Below are 17295 nucleotides of genomic sequence, written 5' to 3'. Positions count from 1 at the left end.
TGGGGACCATTTTTAGGTCAGGACCCATAGTGCCTCCAGATCCGACCCAGAATTCAGTCCCATTTAAGTACTTCCAGTCTTCCTTCCATCCTGCAGTTTGAGCTGAAGTACTGAGTTCACTTCAGCTTGCTTTTCCTGAATAACAAAACTGTTCATAATCTTGTGACAAACTGATAAAAACGTGTCACTAGCAGCCGCTATAGAAAGAGGTCAGAGAAATTATTCTCCTTGGAAGGGATCCAGTATGTGCATGCACATGACTCCTTACCAGAAGAACATGTTCCAGGAGTTCCAAGTATCCCAGGGTACATTCTGTTCCAAAGCGCAGGGCTCTCTCTCGAACTTCTTCACTCACATCTGGGTGATATGATGCTTGCTGAGGAGGCAAAACAACATTAGTACCCCAAAAGTGCTCCAAGAGGAGGTCGGCACAGAGAAGATAGGGGAAAGAGAAGGGAAGAGTTTTTTCATAACATGCAAATGACATTTGAGCTTGAGGGCCAGCCGTTTCTGTTGTAAAGGTGTAAGCAAACTGCGCTCAAAGAGCAGCAGAGCTCCCATTCTGAGAATGGCACTGGGAACACTTTTCCTTTTCTCAGCACATCCTCCTGTCTGGGTGTGCATCTGCAGTCTTTCTTAGTGTCCTTCCTTAGGTATTGTCAGCAGTAGTACTACTTCTTTCTGCCAGTTGAGAACAAGTAGAGAAACCCTTGAAGAACCATCTGAAAATACAGGAGGATATATGATTTCTTCAAATGAAAATATATCACTTAGAAAACATCTTGGGACTGGAACGGGCTCTTGGATTGCGTATATACTGTTCTACAGTGCAAAGGTTATGCTATTGTGGCTCTTCTTTTTTACTAATACCAACAAAACTAAAAGTTGTAAGTGCCATTTTGCTGCCCACAAATGGCCGTTTACATCTTACAGGTTAGAAATATGCTAAAACCATTTTTTTATTGTAAGCCTGTACAGCCTGCCATCAAGGAATTTAAAGCAGAAATGGCCATCTGGTTTAGAAACCAAAGCACTGGACTGGCCCCAGAAGACTTTGGGCCAGTCAGAGGTCAACCACCAGCCCAGTGTGTGGGTCAAATGTGGGTGTCTCACTTCTCCTTCTCCATTCCACAAGATAAAGATAATAGTTTGTTCCTTATAAAAAGCTTCACAAATGGCAGATGAAAAGTGCTATGGAAGTGCTGAGATATCATTATTTTACACGAGACACAAACCCCAAACAAACCCCAACCCAACCAACCAACCCACCCACCCAAAAAAAGTGTTAGCTGCTTTTTTGTTATCTGGTAACACATTGTAAGTAAAAGCTTATTAATGGCTTTAGCTTGACATAGGGATTTAACACAGCAATAGGCAGTGCTGGAACCATCTGTTTAAATACAGAGAAGCAGCAGCAGAGTCAGTTCTTTGACTTCTTAAGGATTTCCACTAAGTACAATGTCTGACATCTGACATAAGCCTGACTAATTCAACCATTTTATTTTTAATCAAAAGTGAAAACTGCAGCCTCTTCAAGCTTTGTATTTTCTAAAATAAACTTCTAGGGAACTTTTTTATTGAACAGAAGTGCTAGCTGTTGACAAGTGAAACTTTCTAAAAATCTTAAAAATTAGCATTTCCTCTTACAGAACAACTCCTTCCACCCCTGCAGCCTCGTATCTTCCACTGGGACGGGGGATTATCTCACTGCTCACTTATTTCGAGCCCTTCCTGCAACCCTCAACATCCCGAGCAAGCGCTGTTGTCAGCTGGGCCTGGAGCTGGTCTGTGGGCTCCCTCTGCCGGGAAGTTCAAGGTCAGCAGAGCACGAAAACGGCTCTCATCAGCCACCTCCATCTCTTCATCTTGTCAACAAATCATCTGAAGGGAAAGGAGGTGGCAGGAAGCAGGATAGGACTTTCCCCATCTTCAGCATACTTCAAACGAGCCCCCAAAATCCAGAACAGCTTATTTTTCATTTTCAAATAAGGCAGAAGGATCCCCCCGTGTTTCATATGAATACATTATAAGTACCCTAATATGCCTCTTCTGCACTTAAATATTATTGTTACACATGCAGTTAGAACAAACATCTGTAGGAGAGAAATATAAACTTCTTCTTATGCTTGCATACATAGCCAAGACTGATATCAGAATATTTTGGGAGCATTTCTAAGGTTCAGTGAGTCTTAAACCATATACTTCACAGCAGACTGAAGAGGTGATAAAGTCATTTTACGAAGACATTTTTGTAGCCCAGAGTCATCCCAACAGACATCTCACTACACCAGTTAGAACTCACAACAGAAATGTTTAGTTTTCCAGACTTGCACAGAAAGCCTACCAAAGCATCTCAAACTGAAACGTGTCTGAAGAACTAGAACACACATTTATTTCCTCATGCTGAGGCTTCCTTTCACTATCAGACCTCCTTTTCTCTTCATGTGCTTTCAAGACAGTAAAGCAGCAAGAACTACTTGACTCTAGTACTACAACTTCTAGCCTGTCAGCACTGATGAATAACTTGTGGAACTAAAATGTACTAAGATAGTCAGTATCAAAAAGTCAGTGCTGTTTGAAGGAACCAGGAGAATTCACATAGTCCAACCTCCTGCCTAAGGCTAGGTCAACATTAAATTCAGAGCAGATCACTTAGGTCTTTGAAAACTTCCAAAGACAGAGATTTCATATCCTCTTTAGGCCCCTGTCCCAATGCTTAATTATCCCCACAGTGGAATAATTGGAAGTTCCTATGATTTATTTTTGGACCATTGTGTTTTGTTCTCCTGCTGTGCACCTCAGGTAAATAGCCAAAGACTGTCTCCTCTCAGCAATCTCCCGGTAGGTTTTAGAGGGCTGCTGTGAGGTCCCCTCAAAGTCATCTCTTCTCCAGGCTGAAGAGGCAGTTCTTCAGCGTCTCCTCACAGGGCCTGTGGCTCCAGCCCCAACCGTCTGGGCGGGGTCTGCTGAGCTCGCTCCAGTTTCATCAGTACCCCTTTTGGGGAGCCCAAAATTGGACACAGTATTCTAGATGCAGTCTCACGAGTGCTGAGAAAAGGTGAATAATCATTTCCATCAACCTACTGGCTATGTAACGATCTAAGTCATTACTCGTTTCAATTATTTTCTATGCTTTTGATGGACCTTTCGCACCTGTTTACTTTTCAACAGCAATCATTAAAAATAGTGGTATTATGCACAGGTTACTTACTGCATAGTCATTATTTTATACAAATAGGTAATAAAGACAGAAATTGTTATTATCTTAGGGCCTGCTCCAACCTTCAGTAAATGTAATTACAGTGTTTCCACTGATTTTAATAAGTTGTCTTTGTTCATTATATCCCGCAGTAGTCAACCTCATTGTCTTTTGAAATGGCATCTACTTATAGAGTATAGAATTAGTAATGAGCACTGTAAATTCACGTACAGCAGAACAAGCATAAGCATATATATAACTCCTAATAAGTCAAATCCCTCATACTACTTCCCTTAGGCAGCTGGCAATGAAATAGAACTTAAATTCCCGGCACCAGGGAAATCTGAGCTATATTGTATGCAATTCTATCATAGCTCATATACATGCACTTTTGTCTTAGCCCAAAGGACATCAAAATCTGATTATTTGTCAGTGCTTACTGTACAGACTAGCTTAATCACACTGGAAACCCCTCCAGTATTTGTCAAATGTCACAAAAACCAAGTTGCAAGGCATTGCACAGCTTTTACAGCATAGTGAGGCTAAGACTGCTGGATCGTACCCATAAAACTCAAGGGATAGGGCTTATCATGGAAATGCTATGTACAATAATCAATTTGTAGAAATTAATGGCATAAGATTTCTAAGTCTCTGAGCAAAATTTGTAGAAACAGGATTTTCTAAATAAAGTCTGGTACAAACTGTGTATTTAAAAGATTTGGTAAATGACATAGCATACCTGGAGGCTTTTATTCCAGTTTGGTCAACAACCGCTCTTGATTTTAGGAAAGGTAGATAAGATAAAACTAGATCTTACTCCTTGTCAGTGTACCATTACAGGTAAGTAAAATGATTCCCAGCCATTTTCCTTCTGTAGATTGCTTGCTTTGTGAAAGTAATTCCCTGGGAGATCATGAATGCTTTTCCAGCATCCCAGACCTCCATTGTTCAGTTTGCAGGAAGTTTCATCCTGTCGGCCGCTTGCAATGCATGAACTCCTAAACCATTAAATTAACTGGGAGCAAATATAAAAAGATGAATGTTCATAATTAAATGTTCAAAATTATGTATTGGGCTGTATATTGTGTATGTGAGTATGTTTATAACATTTTTGGAAACAGGATTCCGTTCCTGAGAATTTGCTGCCTGTTTGGAGAGATCGAAACAAAAATGTATCTGCACTAGCTAATTCCAAATGACAAAGGATGTTTAGTGCACCTCAGCATCTGAATTCGTGCCTGAATTGATTTGTCAGAATGTTGCACTCCCTTAGAAGTTTCAATTAACTGGCTTATACCTAAGACATATTAGGCTACAGTAGTTCCCATGTAAGGAGCACAGCTGTTTAATTTTTCCATGCAAATTAGAGCTGCTTTGCTTTGTTGACCTTCTGGGTTTATGAAGTGGAGAAGACAGAATCAAAATTTGAAGCATGCGAAGTGCTCAAGAACTGTCAGACACTGAAAAGCCCATCAGAAAACTAAGTCAAAATAAAAAGTTTCATTCAATGGTTTTGTATAAATCCAGTTCTATGTTATATTAGAACTTGCACTTTTGTATGAGGATTATTTTAAAAACAAAATTAACCCTTCTACCTGGGCAGTATTAGGCTAAAATTAATCTGGGACTGATGTAGGCAGTTAGGATTTGACCAAATACTGAAAATCAGACACCTCACAGAGAGCACTGTTATTTTACTGTCATCTTCCATATATGTAAAGGCAAAAGTAAATAAATATAATTTACAGGCAAAGGCACTTTGTGTTACTACTGAAGACCAAAAGGAATGAGATCTTTATAATGCCTTTTTTTTTAATTTATGCCTAAATCTTTTTTATCACCAGAACAATGCCAAATGGCTTAATAGCCATTTATTTATATGACAGATACTTTCCCCCCAGTTTTGCAGGTCAGTTTTTGAAAGTTGTCTAGCGCAAGCAACTGTAGAAAACAGGGTACCAATATTTTTAGTGCAAAGGCAAAACACATTTTTGAAAAGCGCAGAAGAAATTGAGCAAACCAACAGATTTGGTTAGGGGTGGAAAGGACTACTAAAAATAGACCCGAGTGATTCCTTTCACCATTCCTTTCACTCTTCCTAGAAATACTGAAATCATATTTGTGACCATAGGATTATTCATATATTCTACTACTTGCACAGATTGTTTGTCTTGCAGTTTAATAGGAAACTGAAAACTGGAAATTTCTGGTCAAATAAAACTTCTCATTTTCACAAAAAGAAAATAGTCAATATTAGTGCTGCTTCTTTTTTTGTGCATAGCACAGAAAATCCTTTCTGAGATGTTCCCTTAAAATTATCACAGCCATTAACTTTCTCATCTGAAAAGTAGAGCATTAATACAAAGAAACTGAACAGAAACTATAGCATTCAAGGGATTTAGAGGAACACACACACACCAAAAAAAAAAAAAAAAAAAAAAATCAGTCTTAGGCAAGGAAGTGAATCTTTACCTTACAAGCTGTTAGCATGTCAGCTACTGCTTTGCGGCTCAGATTTGCTGTAGCAATCACATCCTCCTGTCTGCATGAGTTCCCAGCTGCAACAGCTTTGGCAGTTGCCATGGTGATTCCTTTCGTCATCCGGATTGATTCTTCAGGTGATGATGTCTTTTCTGGAACCTCGCTTGACTGAAACACCTAAAAGTGAAAGCAGAAGGAAAGCCTAATACCATTCAAGTCAAAGCAGAACAACCATGAGAAAGAGACAGCAACTGGAAGCAGCCTTTGAACAGCAGGAAATGAGAAACATATTCCGAGTACTTGAGTATCATTCTTGCTTGTCATGAGCCTGGTCCTGATAAGCCTGCTCACCTACAGACAGCAGAAAGAAACAATAAGCTGAGGGAAGCATACAAAAAAACATTAACCCATTCATCTTGCCTGCCATTTAACTACCTGGATGACAGTTTGTTAATGGACAGCTGTTCAGAGTGTTACAGGATCAAATGAATTACTATTCCTTTAATTATATTCTTTTTTCATCTGACTGCTGCTTAGACTGGTCTACTCACATGAGGAGATCCTTCCGCTGCAGAGGCTGGGCCCTACCGAGCCCTTGTTGATAGCACAGTGCAGGACAGCGTGAGAACATCACTAAAATATTCAAATAGCTCTTAAAAAAGCAGAGGTGGAGCATTGTCTCTTATGCTATACTTAGTCTCCCTTGGGAACCTAAAGATATAATTTTGCTGGTTGAATTGTGTGAAAATAGTTCAAATTATTGGACAGTACACACTACTCTCATGAATACTGGAATACATGAACTGTGATAAGATGTACGTAACAAGAGCTGGGTAACCTTACTTTTATCCTGTATTTCCTTTTCCCAAGCTTTAGCCTGTATTTGCTTGCCAGTCTTTTACTGTGCAGGGGCAATTCAGAGTGCACAATTAATCGGGAGAGATTTCTTGAATACACACAGTGCAACCTAAGCAGGCTAGTAGTTACAGAACGCAAATGTCTGGACAAAAGTGAGCCTGGCCTATCCCATGCTCCCAGTTCATCAGTTTTTCACTTTCTCTCTCCAGAAATGAAAGGGATGTTAAAAAATAAAGTCTAGTTAAGTATGTGAAGGACATCCCTCAACATGGCTTAGATTCAGTCCCTGGAGTTCCAAGTCAATCTTGATGCTTTTTCTTGAGCACATACGTCCCATCCTCAGTTCCTCTCTCAACTCTCTCCTAGTACTCCACTTTTCTCCTCATTAAAGAGATGAGGCCACCACAACCACAGACCCATTCCTTAGCAATGTTGACAAAAGGAAAAGGAAGAGGAGGAACATTTCAAAGAGATACCAACCAGACTGAGAAAGCAGATGTGATAATGCACAATCCTTCAATGACAGATCTGGACATGTTTTAGATCAGAGTTATGGGAAGGAATATAACTTAGTCAGGTCTTCATGAGGATACACAACAGTAACGTGCACTAGATATTGTACAGAACTTTCCTGATCAGGTACTGAAGCAGTTTTTACCACTGCAGACACTGTATGAATTCCCAACAACTATATACAGATTTAAAAAAAAAAAAAAAAAAAGAATTTAAAATAAACAAGAGTTATTTCTTCATTACAACAGCATTGCTCACACAATGAAAAATAGATGTTTTATGGAGAGCACTTGACAAGGCAAGAGCACTGTGCCAGTGCAGTTACAGCATAAGAATTGTTAATCCACAGACTCTACAACAAAACATTTTCTGCTGAAGAGTATGTCTATAGGTTTTTTATAAAAATGGCCTGTAAGTAAAGAAAGGACAAAAATCAGGCTTCTTCACAAATATGGAGGTATTAATTTATGTCACTGAGTAGCGTACTAGTAAAAAAAAATAACTGAAATCTGCAGCTGGAGGCTATGCTTTTATATCTTAAAGAGGAAGGAAAACAATTGTCGTGGTCTAACACCTAATTTGGGAGAGAATTCCATACTATTTTTAATTCCTGCTCAGATAGAATATCAGAGAGCAGACTATGTATCACTGGTAGTATCATTTCATAATAAAGGAAAAATAGAAACAAGATTAAACTGCAGGTGCAATATGGCTATGATGCTGAGGAGACATTACCAAAGCCAGGATCAAAAAAAGTGAACAGCATTGGACTCAAAAGAATATCTGTAGTGAAAGCTTAACGTCTAAAGAACAAAGCAGCAGTTGCTTCCAGATTTGTACATGATGGTAGCATCTCAAATCTCAAAGTGGAGACTGGTAACATCTGAAAGTACATAGGCTGAAGTGGCATTGTAATTGTACTTTCAGAGATGATTTGCAACAGGTGGAGAACCAAATTGCACCCAATGCACTGCAAGGCAGCAAAGCATAGCTTGAGGAGGAGTGCCTGGGCAGGCTGGTTTGAGTGCAAGAGCATACTTTCAGAAAACTGCCACGTATGGCTATTTTGTTCTGTACCGTGAGTTCCTGTTTGATGTATTCAATTGTGGCCTCAAGAGCTCTTGTCCCTCGAGTAGCTTCATCTTCTACTGCTTTAACAGTCTTCAAAAGTGATGTGACATTTGTTACCATCACCTGAAGAAGAGAGAGGTGAAGACAAAAATACGTGATTCCTTCCTCCCATTTTTCAGAGACAGCAGGGTATGCAGCAAGGCAAATTAAGCTAGGGAGCATTACTACTTCTAATAGAGCCTAAGAAGCTTCATGAACTGTCTTGTTACGAGACTAAATACCAGCTGTCCTGTTAACCAGTTTCTGAAAGCTCCCTGTAAGCTGCAGAAATGTTGCACAACTAACTGCACAGTGATATTATCTTAAGTGTGAGCGTTCTGGCAAAAATTGTACAAAAAAATGGAAAATTCACAACATTTCTAGGTGAGGTCTCTTACACAGATTATGTTAGTGTCTTTTCTTCCAGCACGTTACACTGCAAGTTGGAAGAGATGTGAATTGAGGTATTGTATTTCTTTTTGAAATTTAACCAATGCATTCTCCGCAATCAGATAAAACCCCAGGTAAGCAAGCAGCCAAACACCAGCCTCAAGCCCAAATGCAGATATAGAATCAGTGTTACTGTTCCTGTTACAAACCCAATAGTGCTGACGCAGAATAACCTAATTGTCAGTGTAATAACTACCCCTTTCCTATACCCCAGTCTGTTGAGATACAAATGACAACTACAATGAAAAAAATAGAGACAGAAAGGCCAGCTTCTTGACAATTATGACTTAAAACACAGTGAGCTCTTCACAGCAGGAATAGCCAAGAAGCCACTTTTCTTGACTAGATGGGTCATTTTCTAGTAGCGCCTCAACAGTATACTGTTATCATGTGCTCTGAAAGGAAGAGAAGCACAGGTCTTACAGGTAAGCAACAGACATGAGAGTGAGAAGAGCTTCCAGCCAAGCAAGAAGCTACCATGACACTCTCATAATGTGGAAGCAGAAGTAATACCACCTAAATCTCCACATCTGGAAATATTTTGTAGACACAAAGCCACAAGGTCTTTGAGAGGCAAATGTCATAATACATCTCAGGTGCAGGGAAAATAGAGCACAAAGATATCACAGGTATAGTGTAATCTGTGTGAGTTTTGAGCTTTGGTACCTATGTACTTCCTGGAAAGATCTAGGAGGGAGGGATCAGAAATGCACAATATCCTACTGTAGAGTTATTGAAGGATTTTTTTTCCCTTCCCTTCCTCCCCTTCTCCCCCCCTTTCCCAAGATGCAAGGGCTAAATAAGGAGGCCACATGCTTATCCTGAGCATGTCATTGTTTAGAATGTAAATATTTAGGTACCATTTTACACTGGATAAACTTTACTCTGTAGCATTCTTAAAGGAGAACCTACCCTCCGATACAGGCTTGCAAAAGACAGACGTTTCTCTTCAGAAAGATTACAGTTCTTTCATAAAAACACAAAAGTCACCTGACAGCCTACAAAAACTGATAGCTTCATGGAAACTCGATAGTGTCCTCTTGTTTTTCTGTATCATCCCAGGATGATAATGAAACAAAGGAAGAGATGAGATTTCAGGCAATCAGAAATTGCTGAAAACCAAGCTTCACATGTCTATCAAGCGTGATTGCACAGATACTTTCAAATAAAATGTAAGAATAAGGTTTTACCTTGGCAGCACCTTTCAGCTGGTACATGGATGGATCATCTGCTGGTTTGCTGGCAGCTCCTTTGGTAGCACCAATGAGATCAGAAAGGGCCTTTGCAACATCCTTGATAGCATTGATCAGGACAACCTATAGGAATGAGAAATAGCTGTAAGCCTCAGGCAAGAAACAGTAGCCTGGATGAGGGCGTAATTTTTAGAACATAGCTAAAAAAAAAAAATCTACTACTGGTACTACAAATAGTACCACCCTCCCTCTACCCCAGTAAAACACACAATGTTCTGGAAGAGAAAAAGCTGTGTTGATAGCTACAGTATTTCATATAACTGGTCAGAATCTATAAAAGCGACTATTTCCTGTGAAGAAATTGAAATGCTGACTGCAGGTAGGATTTCCTTCCTCTGAGCTTCCCTAAGGGGAGGTTTACTTTTCTCCATGTTCTTCACCCTTTGGGTGGAAGCAGGACAAGAGCAAGGAAACAGATTGATCATAAGCTTACAGTCTAATGGTACAGTTATGTACCAATTCTGAAATGACCTACTGAAAGATCAAATGTACTTGCTATGGCTAGGTGTTAGAGGGAGACATTCTTTCAGGGAAAAGGAAGTTGAACCTCTGGAAGAAGCTATACAGAATTAAATGCTGAATAACTTCGTTGGCTTGAAGTCAGGAAAAGTCAAATCTGGAGATATTGTCTCCTAAACCCAACCTCAAAGACAGAAGTCCTAGACAAAATACAGACACTACGACAGGCTTATTAATTATTTTAGGGTATTATTGGAATAATTCTCTCCTCCAAATCCTTCTCCTTTGCCCTTTGCACTAGTAGAAAATCAGATGTTTTAAGTATTTTGCTGGAATTCAGAAGAGTTCATTTTAAAGAAAATGTTGAAAGATGCATGAAAAATGAGAAAGCTCAGGGGAAAAGAAAAAAAAAAGATGTGGAACAATCTCCTCTCAATAACTGCATTTCTGTAGCATTATAAATATTAAGAAAACAGCCTCATTCCTTCGTGTTTGCAGTTCACTGTAATTTACATTGAAGTGAAGTCTTTGCTATTCCTGAAAAGTTTATTTACCTTTTGGTAGCTCAGAAGCTCTTTGACCATGGAAATAACAAAAGAACCCAAGACATAGGACAGACTAATGGGATTCTCTGTTGTCCAACTGCCTACGTTGTGTGGCAACTTGCAGTGTAAGACATCTGAAACTCTATCACACCAGGTAAATTAAGTGTTGCTGCTATGGAAAAATGTTGTGACAGTATTGTGTGCTAAAGCTATCAGAAATGCTCCATTTAGGACACGATGCATCTACAATTTCAAACTGGCAATATAAAATTGCTCCAAATAATTACTTGTGCACAATAACTTTTATTCTAAGTACCGTATTCTTGGCTTTTTACATATAGAGAAAAACAACATGTGATAAACGTTTTGCAAATGTTGCTAGTTTATGGAAATCCTGCTGTTAAAGAAAAAAAAAAAGAGAGTGGGGGGACCATGGGGGGGAGAGAGAGATAGAGAGAGAGGCGTGTGTGAGAGAGAGTAAAGAAAAAGGGGGAAAAGGGGGGGAAGGGGGAAGAAGAGGGGGGAGGGAAAAAAAAAAAAGCACTTCCAGCAGTATTTTCCTAGAGAGGAACATCTCGGAAGTTTAGTCCATCATACAGGTCAAGCAAAACAGATAACACATCCCTTTTGAAGCATTCTGCAAACAAGCAGGCTTTTTCAAACTAATTTGGTACCACCACAGGCACATCTGCAATATATTTGCCAACCTCCATTTCACAAAGATCCAAACAAACAACTGAAGAAATGTTTGCGATAATCTACACTGAAGGCTGAAGTTAGTGACTTAAATGAAAACCAACTGAGATCTAGCTAGAGAATGGCAAGAGCTTGTTAGCCTACACAAGTAACATGTAGTGCACACCCAGTTGTAAGCTGGGTAAGTAGCTTTAAAGTCATGCAAGCTCTTTAGAACAAAAATGGGATGAGTCAGGGGTCCAATCTCAACTTAGTAAAAATGAGACAAATACTTTACCAAAAGCATCCCTGCTCAAACATACCCATGAAATAAGAGCATAAAATGTTATACAAAGGCCTGTCTAGTTCCACTCAATGCTTTAACCTCTTGACTGTGTTCTAAAAAAGGAGTGATGCCGGAGTAAACCCAGAAAAGTCCCACAAGAGATGAACACTATTGTGTTGCTTAAAAGCAGAAGTCCCACAAAGTCTTACCAATTGAAAACTGTCTCTGGTCTCTTTAAGAGTATCAGAAAAATCTTAAAACATCTCACCTGCGTTTCAGGATCATCGGATCCCAAGCTAGCCGCTCCCAATTTTACTACCTCAGCAAGTTGAGTGATGGTGTTAGCTGATGACTGAGCTGCTTGGGCCAGTTTGTCCTGACTTGAGGCAGCACCAGAAACCAACAATTTTGTATCTTCAACTAAAGCTTTTGCTGTTTTCAGGATATTTTCTCTGTAGCAAAAAAAGGGGAAGTAGGGAAGGAAGTGGAAAAGGAGAAGAGGAAAAAAACGTGTTTTTCAATGTTATGGTGACTAACAGCTACATAAAAGAGCTGATGTAAGTCATCATGCCAGTAACCACTCATGATAATATTAAAACAGACCAGGTTACAAAGTAGGGGGGTGGGGTGGGGGGAGGGAAGACAAGGTGACTATTATAACAGCAGCATTATATTTTGGGCTAGATACAAGGCAGTTCATTAAAATGACCCCAACTTGGAAAGAAATGAGGTAGGCCAGTAGCAGAAGAGAGCATTGCATTTTAACACCGAAACAAAATCTGGCCATGCTATGAGGAAAGTAACAGCTGTCAAACCTCCATCTTAATCAGCATATTGTAAGGAAATTAAAATAATTATTTGTGAGGAAGGCAGTAGCAAGAATGGCAAAAGGAACAGAGAATGTCACCTAGTCAGTGTTCCCCCCCCCCCCATACATGTTTTGGCATGTCAGGACAACAAATCCAAAGCAAAATTTGGGTAAAAGGAGAAATCATTTTGAGTATGCATTTCACAAATGAGTCAAGTTAACTGAGAACTAGTACCATATTAATTTCTAGGCTAACATTTTACATTAATGACACCTGTATGAAAATCCCTGACTTCCAGTCTGCAGAATGGCAGCAACTTACACACCATTGCATCTTTCCTCTTTCTTGAGCAACTGACAAGGTGGGAAATAAATGCGGGCCACGCAATTGTTGCGTAGGCCAACTAGGCTGCAAAGCAGTAAGTCAGTGTCTTGGCTGTGAAGCCCTGGGTTTTACTGCAAAGGAAGTAACAGTCAGATGCTGCACATCTCTTAATGTGATGAAAAATGCTGTGGAATTATTTTGTGGCAGATGCTACTTGAACGGAAAACGGGCTTATTGCTGCCAAAGGGGAAAATGCATGGCATAACTGTGCTGTTTCCATCACTGCTGTCCACAACAGCATTAACCATAAGCATGATTTAGCAAGACAAACAGCCAGACAGTCAAGAACAGCTGTTAGAAAAAAAGCATATAGAAGATTCCTCTTTAATGTCACAGACAGCTAATTTTCACTACTGGAGTAACAGCACACGGTAGTCTATGCAATAAGACAGCTTGAATAAAAACAGAAAAAGCCAAAATAGTGCTACAGTTGCGGTCTTCTGTTGGAAGTGCTCTTGGCAGATGTTATTCCACTTTTTAAAATTCTTTCCTCACAGAAATAACCAAAGTGAAGTTTCCTGTCTGCTATCAATATCCCAATTGTCCTATTTCTCTTCTCACTTCACTACCTGATTCAATTTCATTCATGGGAATCTAGAAAGGTAAAAATTTATCTCCACATGCCAGTCGCTTCTGCCAGTTCCACTGTTCCCCTGTGCATGCGCTCCTCCATCTTTTTCAGTTACACTGACCTGTGGTCTGCAAAGGATTCGTTGTTCTCAGCATTAAGTGTTCCAGCAGTAGCAAACATGATAGTGGTGTCTAGATCTGCAATTATTCCAGACACGGCACTAGCTGCAGTAATACAGGCTTGCGTGCCTTTGTTTCCTGCTTGAAGGGCAGATAAAACTAAGGAGACCTGGAAACAACATAAAGCAACAAGGCGGTCATCAAAAGAAAGCCTCATTATGGGTCATTAAGGGACCTCTTTAACATGACTGGAATCAACAATGAAAATTCATTCTGCAGTGTCATTTTGCAAACTTTAATAAAGCTCTCCTTCCCCTTTCCCTTATTTGCTCTCTTTGTGCAGTAGTCATTGTGATGACTAAAGATTGCCTCAAATTAAAGGGGACTTAGGCTAAGAAGTCCACTTCTCAGACAGAATGAAGCAATCTGTTCATCATAGGATGAAGCACATCACTTAAAACTTCCTTGAAATACAGTCAGGGGTAATATAGTGAACTTCCACCAGGATAAATGTCAGAACCAAGAGCTACTGCTTTTTCCCCAACACGTGCAGATAAACACCGGCCTCAAGCACCTCAGGAGTCATGTAGAGTACACCGATATAAACTTTAACATCAGAGAAACAGGAAGTATAGACTCTGTGAATCCAGATGCTAAATACTGTTATATTTATAGAAAATTATAGAAAGATAATATATGGCTTTATAACTAGCAACATTTTTGATCACTAAAAAAAAAAATCTACAGATCTCCATTTAATCCAATTAACATTGTACTTACAAAGCTCCACAGCTGGGATGCTGTTCTCATGCCATCATACAGTCCTAAATTCTGCTTTTGCAAGGAAGGATCCACATCTGGGGATATGTATGGGGGACTGACTTCTAACAGTAGAGTTCTTCCTGAGGTTCTGTTCAGATTCAAAGTTGTCCCCTAACAGGTTGTCCTTGTGATTCATTATTACTCTCCTTATCAGATTTAATTTTTCTTACAAGATACCGTCTACCCCTACCTAAATTTGGAATTGCTGATACTCCTGGGGCACGACACAGTGGAAAATTTTTACAGCTGAGAGCACACTAACACAGGCTGAACAAGTGATGCTTGGTGAAATCTAAAAGTAACTGACATCTGACTCAATGTTTGCGCCCAACAAAAGGAGAGAAAGGCTGTTAAAAAAGTTCAGCAAAGCTGAGCTACGCAGGCCAGCTGTTTGAAGTGGATGTTTCTGAAGACCAAGAAGCCCCAGACAGTTTGAAGATGCAGTTCTAAGTGCATTAGCCTGGTCCAGTCTTAAAAGGGAAGGACGTCGCTATATGAAATCATGTGTCATTGACCAACCTCATCTCAGTAACTGTGGCCATCCACATGGACTTAGTATTTGCAAGGGAGAGCCTCATAAGGCACAAGTGCCATCTCATGTCTTAGGGATTAGTTTTGGACCAGTCTTCCTCTGGTATGAGGCTGAAGTTTTATTACAAGACATGAGCAAGGGCTAATCATGGGCTACTTTAGCACATGAACTGCACTGAATACTTGAAAGAAAAGTAAGAACTTAGTGTAATTCAGCCAATATTGTACTATAATGGGAAATATAAAAAAAAAAATAAAAAATTTCTGATCCCAAACAATTTGACTGGTTTACTCCCTGAAGAAGCTCGGCAGACAAACACCGTGGGGCAACACAGAGTGATGTCTTACCTTTTCCGTGACAGCACGAGCACATTCTATCAACTCCCTTTTGGTGTAGCTGTCTGTAGGGCAAATCTGGAGAGCTCCAGCTTTTTGTACAAGAAAGATACAGCCATGGCCAAGTTCTTGCACCCGAGTCCTGATCTGGAACCCTATCTAGATGGTAAAGGAAGTACAGGGAAAAAGGAAGCAAGAGCAAAGTGAATAAATAAATGTCATGCTGGTACATTGTGTCAACACAAATGGAAACATGGTCAGTCTGGTGAATCTTTATTACCAATATTCCGCTCATCGCTACACTCTTCAGAGATCAGAAAAAAAGGACAGAAGTAATACCATCTACTCATGTAGCACAACCCTATGAAAGGCTTACTGATGAAACAGGCGCACTAGTGAACTGGACCCCAGGAAAGAGAAGGCATAAGGCATGTACCCAAGTCAAGTGTACATAATTCAAGCACACACAACTTCACCACATTTGAAAAACACTACTTCATCTCCCAGAACTGCACCGTCAGCATGAGCTGTATTCAAGGTATGTACGATAAGTAAAAAGTACATATTTACTCTACACTGCTGAAACTGGGTCAAAAAGTATGTGACTCTGATAGTTTATTTTTGAATCTTGCATAGAGTCTCAACTGTCCAGAACTGACCATGTACATGCGGAGCACTGAAACGTGGAAAATCTTGCCCTCAACGCTTCTGATTTATTAATAATCCTACAGCATAAGCTGCGCAATCTCTGTTTAGACCTGCATGTACTGAGGCGTAGAGGTGTATATTTGGATTAATAAGTAAGCAGGAATCACAGCCATTAGAATCACAAATGGAATTATTTCAACTTCAGGCAGAAAGTAACATGCAGAAATGGTAATTCAATTTAACAATATCAAGCTGAATGCAAGCCGTTGTTTTTCATGTAACTACTGAGCGTGAAACACTCAAGTAGTCTATCAGCTGTGGAAAGCAATTACAAAGTAAAAAACTCTTTAAAGGTCTTTTATCTAGATAATCTGATACATCTGATGATAGCGAGATACCCCCTTACCCCATCTCAACAAAGATTGTCTGTGCTCCATAACCAGAAGCACAATGAGAAGAGAGAAGTGAAAGGATTTCTGTAATTGTGCTCAGAGAATATGCAGCAACTACTGTAACAGGTTAATGCAACTGAGGCAAATAGTCCATAGTCCTCTGTTAGCATGAGGCGTGTAAGACTGCATGGGGAACCCGCTTCTACTGCATCGTATTCCAACTCTGAGGTATGAAAGACGTCCCGTCAGCAAAAGATACTTGTGCTCCTACTGGTTGCCTGCATCTCATTTTCAGGACAGGAAGTTATACTTGAAATCGCTTACAAACAAGATAGGAAAGCATATATATAATTGTAATTCATCAAAATGTATAAGATCAAAGGAAAGCTGTATAGTAAATAATTAAGAGTTTTCTTTGTATTTCTAAGTTGTCTGTAAGCAAAAGCCCCAAGAAATATAGGAGGTTCTGTCCCAGCCTATGAAATTGTCCACTATTATCACAAGCTGTTTTTTTTCTGAAGCTGGACTGAGGTTTTGACAAAAGGTTTCTGTTCTTTCATTGGATAATTCTTAAAACAAAGCTTGTAGCATAAAAAGCCACACTTATGAAGTAAAATGTTATGTCTTTTGCATAGTCCCTGAGTGCTGTTAAAAATCTGCCAATTCATAGCACTCCTAGGAGAGAACTTGTTCTGTAGACAATTCACATGTATCAAGAGCAATGGGACGGCTGAAAAGAAACAGAAGCGAAGCTGGTTTGAAGTTCTGAACATTCACTAAAACATTTTGTAGTAAATCCTAATTCCTATTGTTATATACCCGTGCACGTGAACAGTGGTAAAACTGAGGTGTGT

General features: G+C 39.7%; 1 protein-coding gene across 3 annotated transcripts in view; it reads right to left on the bottom strand.

Annotated features, from left to right (window-relative positions):
* TLN2 (talin 2) overlaps positions 1–17295 on the bottom strand; it is a 206444-nt gene that overhangs the window by 26330 nt on the left and 162819 nt on the right. For all 3 annotated transcript variants that reach the window (XM_052806996.1, XM_052806995.1, XM_052806997.1), the window contains exons 45-51: positions 15414–15560; positions 13715–13881; positions 12098–12281; positions 9802–9927; positions 8129–8245; positions 5672–5857; positions 269–376 (exon numbers count right to left, since the gene is read on the bottom strand). In XM_052806996.1, the coding sequence (XP_052662956.1) occupies positions 269–376; positions 5672–5857; positions 8129–8245; positions 9802–9927; positions 12098–12281; positions 13715–13881; positions 15414–15560 (1035 nt within the window). The remainder of the gene's footprint in view (positions 1–268; positions 377–5671; positions 5858–8128; positions 8246–9801; positions 9928–12097; positions 12282–13714; positions 13882–15413; positions 15561–17295) is intronic.

Source organism: Harpia harpyja, chromosome 14 (assembly GCF_026419915.1).
Source record: "Harpia harpyja isolate bHarHar1 chromosome 14, bHarHar1 primary haplotype, whole genome shotgun sequence".
NCBI classification, from domain to species: domain Eukaryota; kingdom Metazoa; phylum Chordata; class Aves; order Accipitriformes; family Accipitridae; genus Harpia; species Harpia harpyja.
The sequence above is the reverse complement of the archived record's forward strand: the minus strand, read 5'-3'. Positions and strand labels throughout refer to the sequence as shown.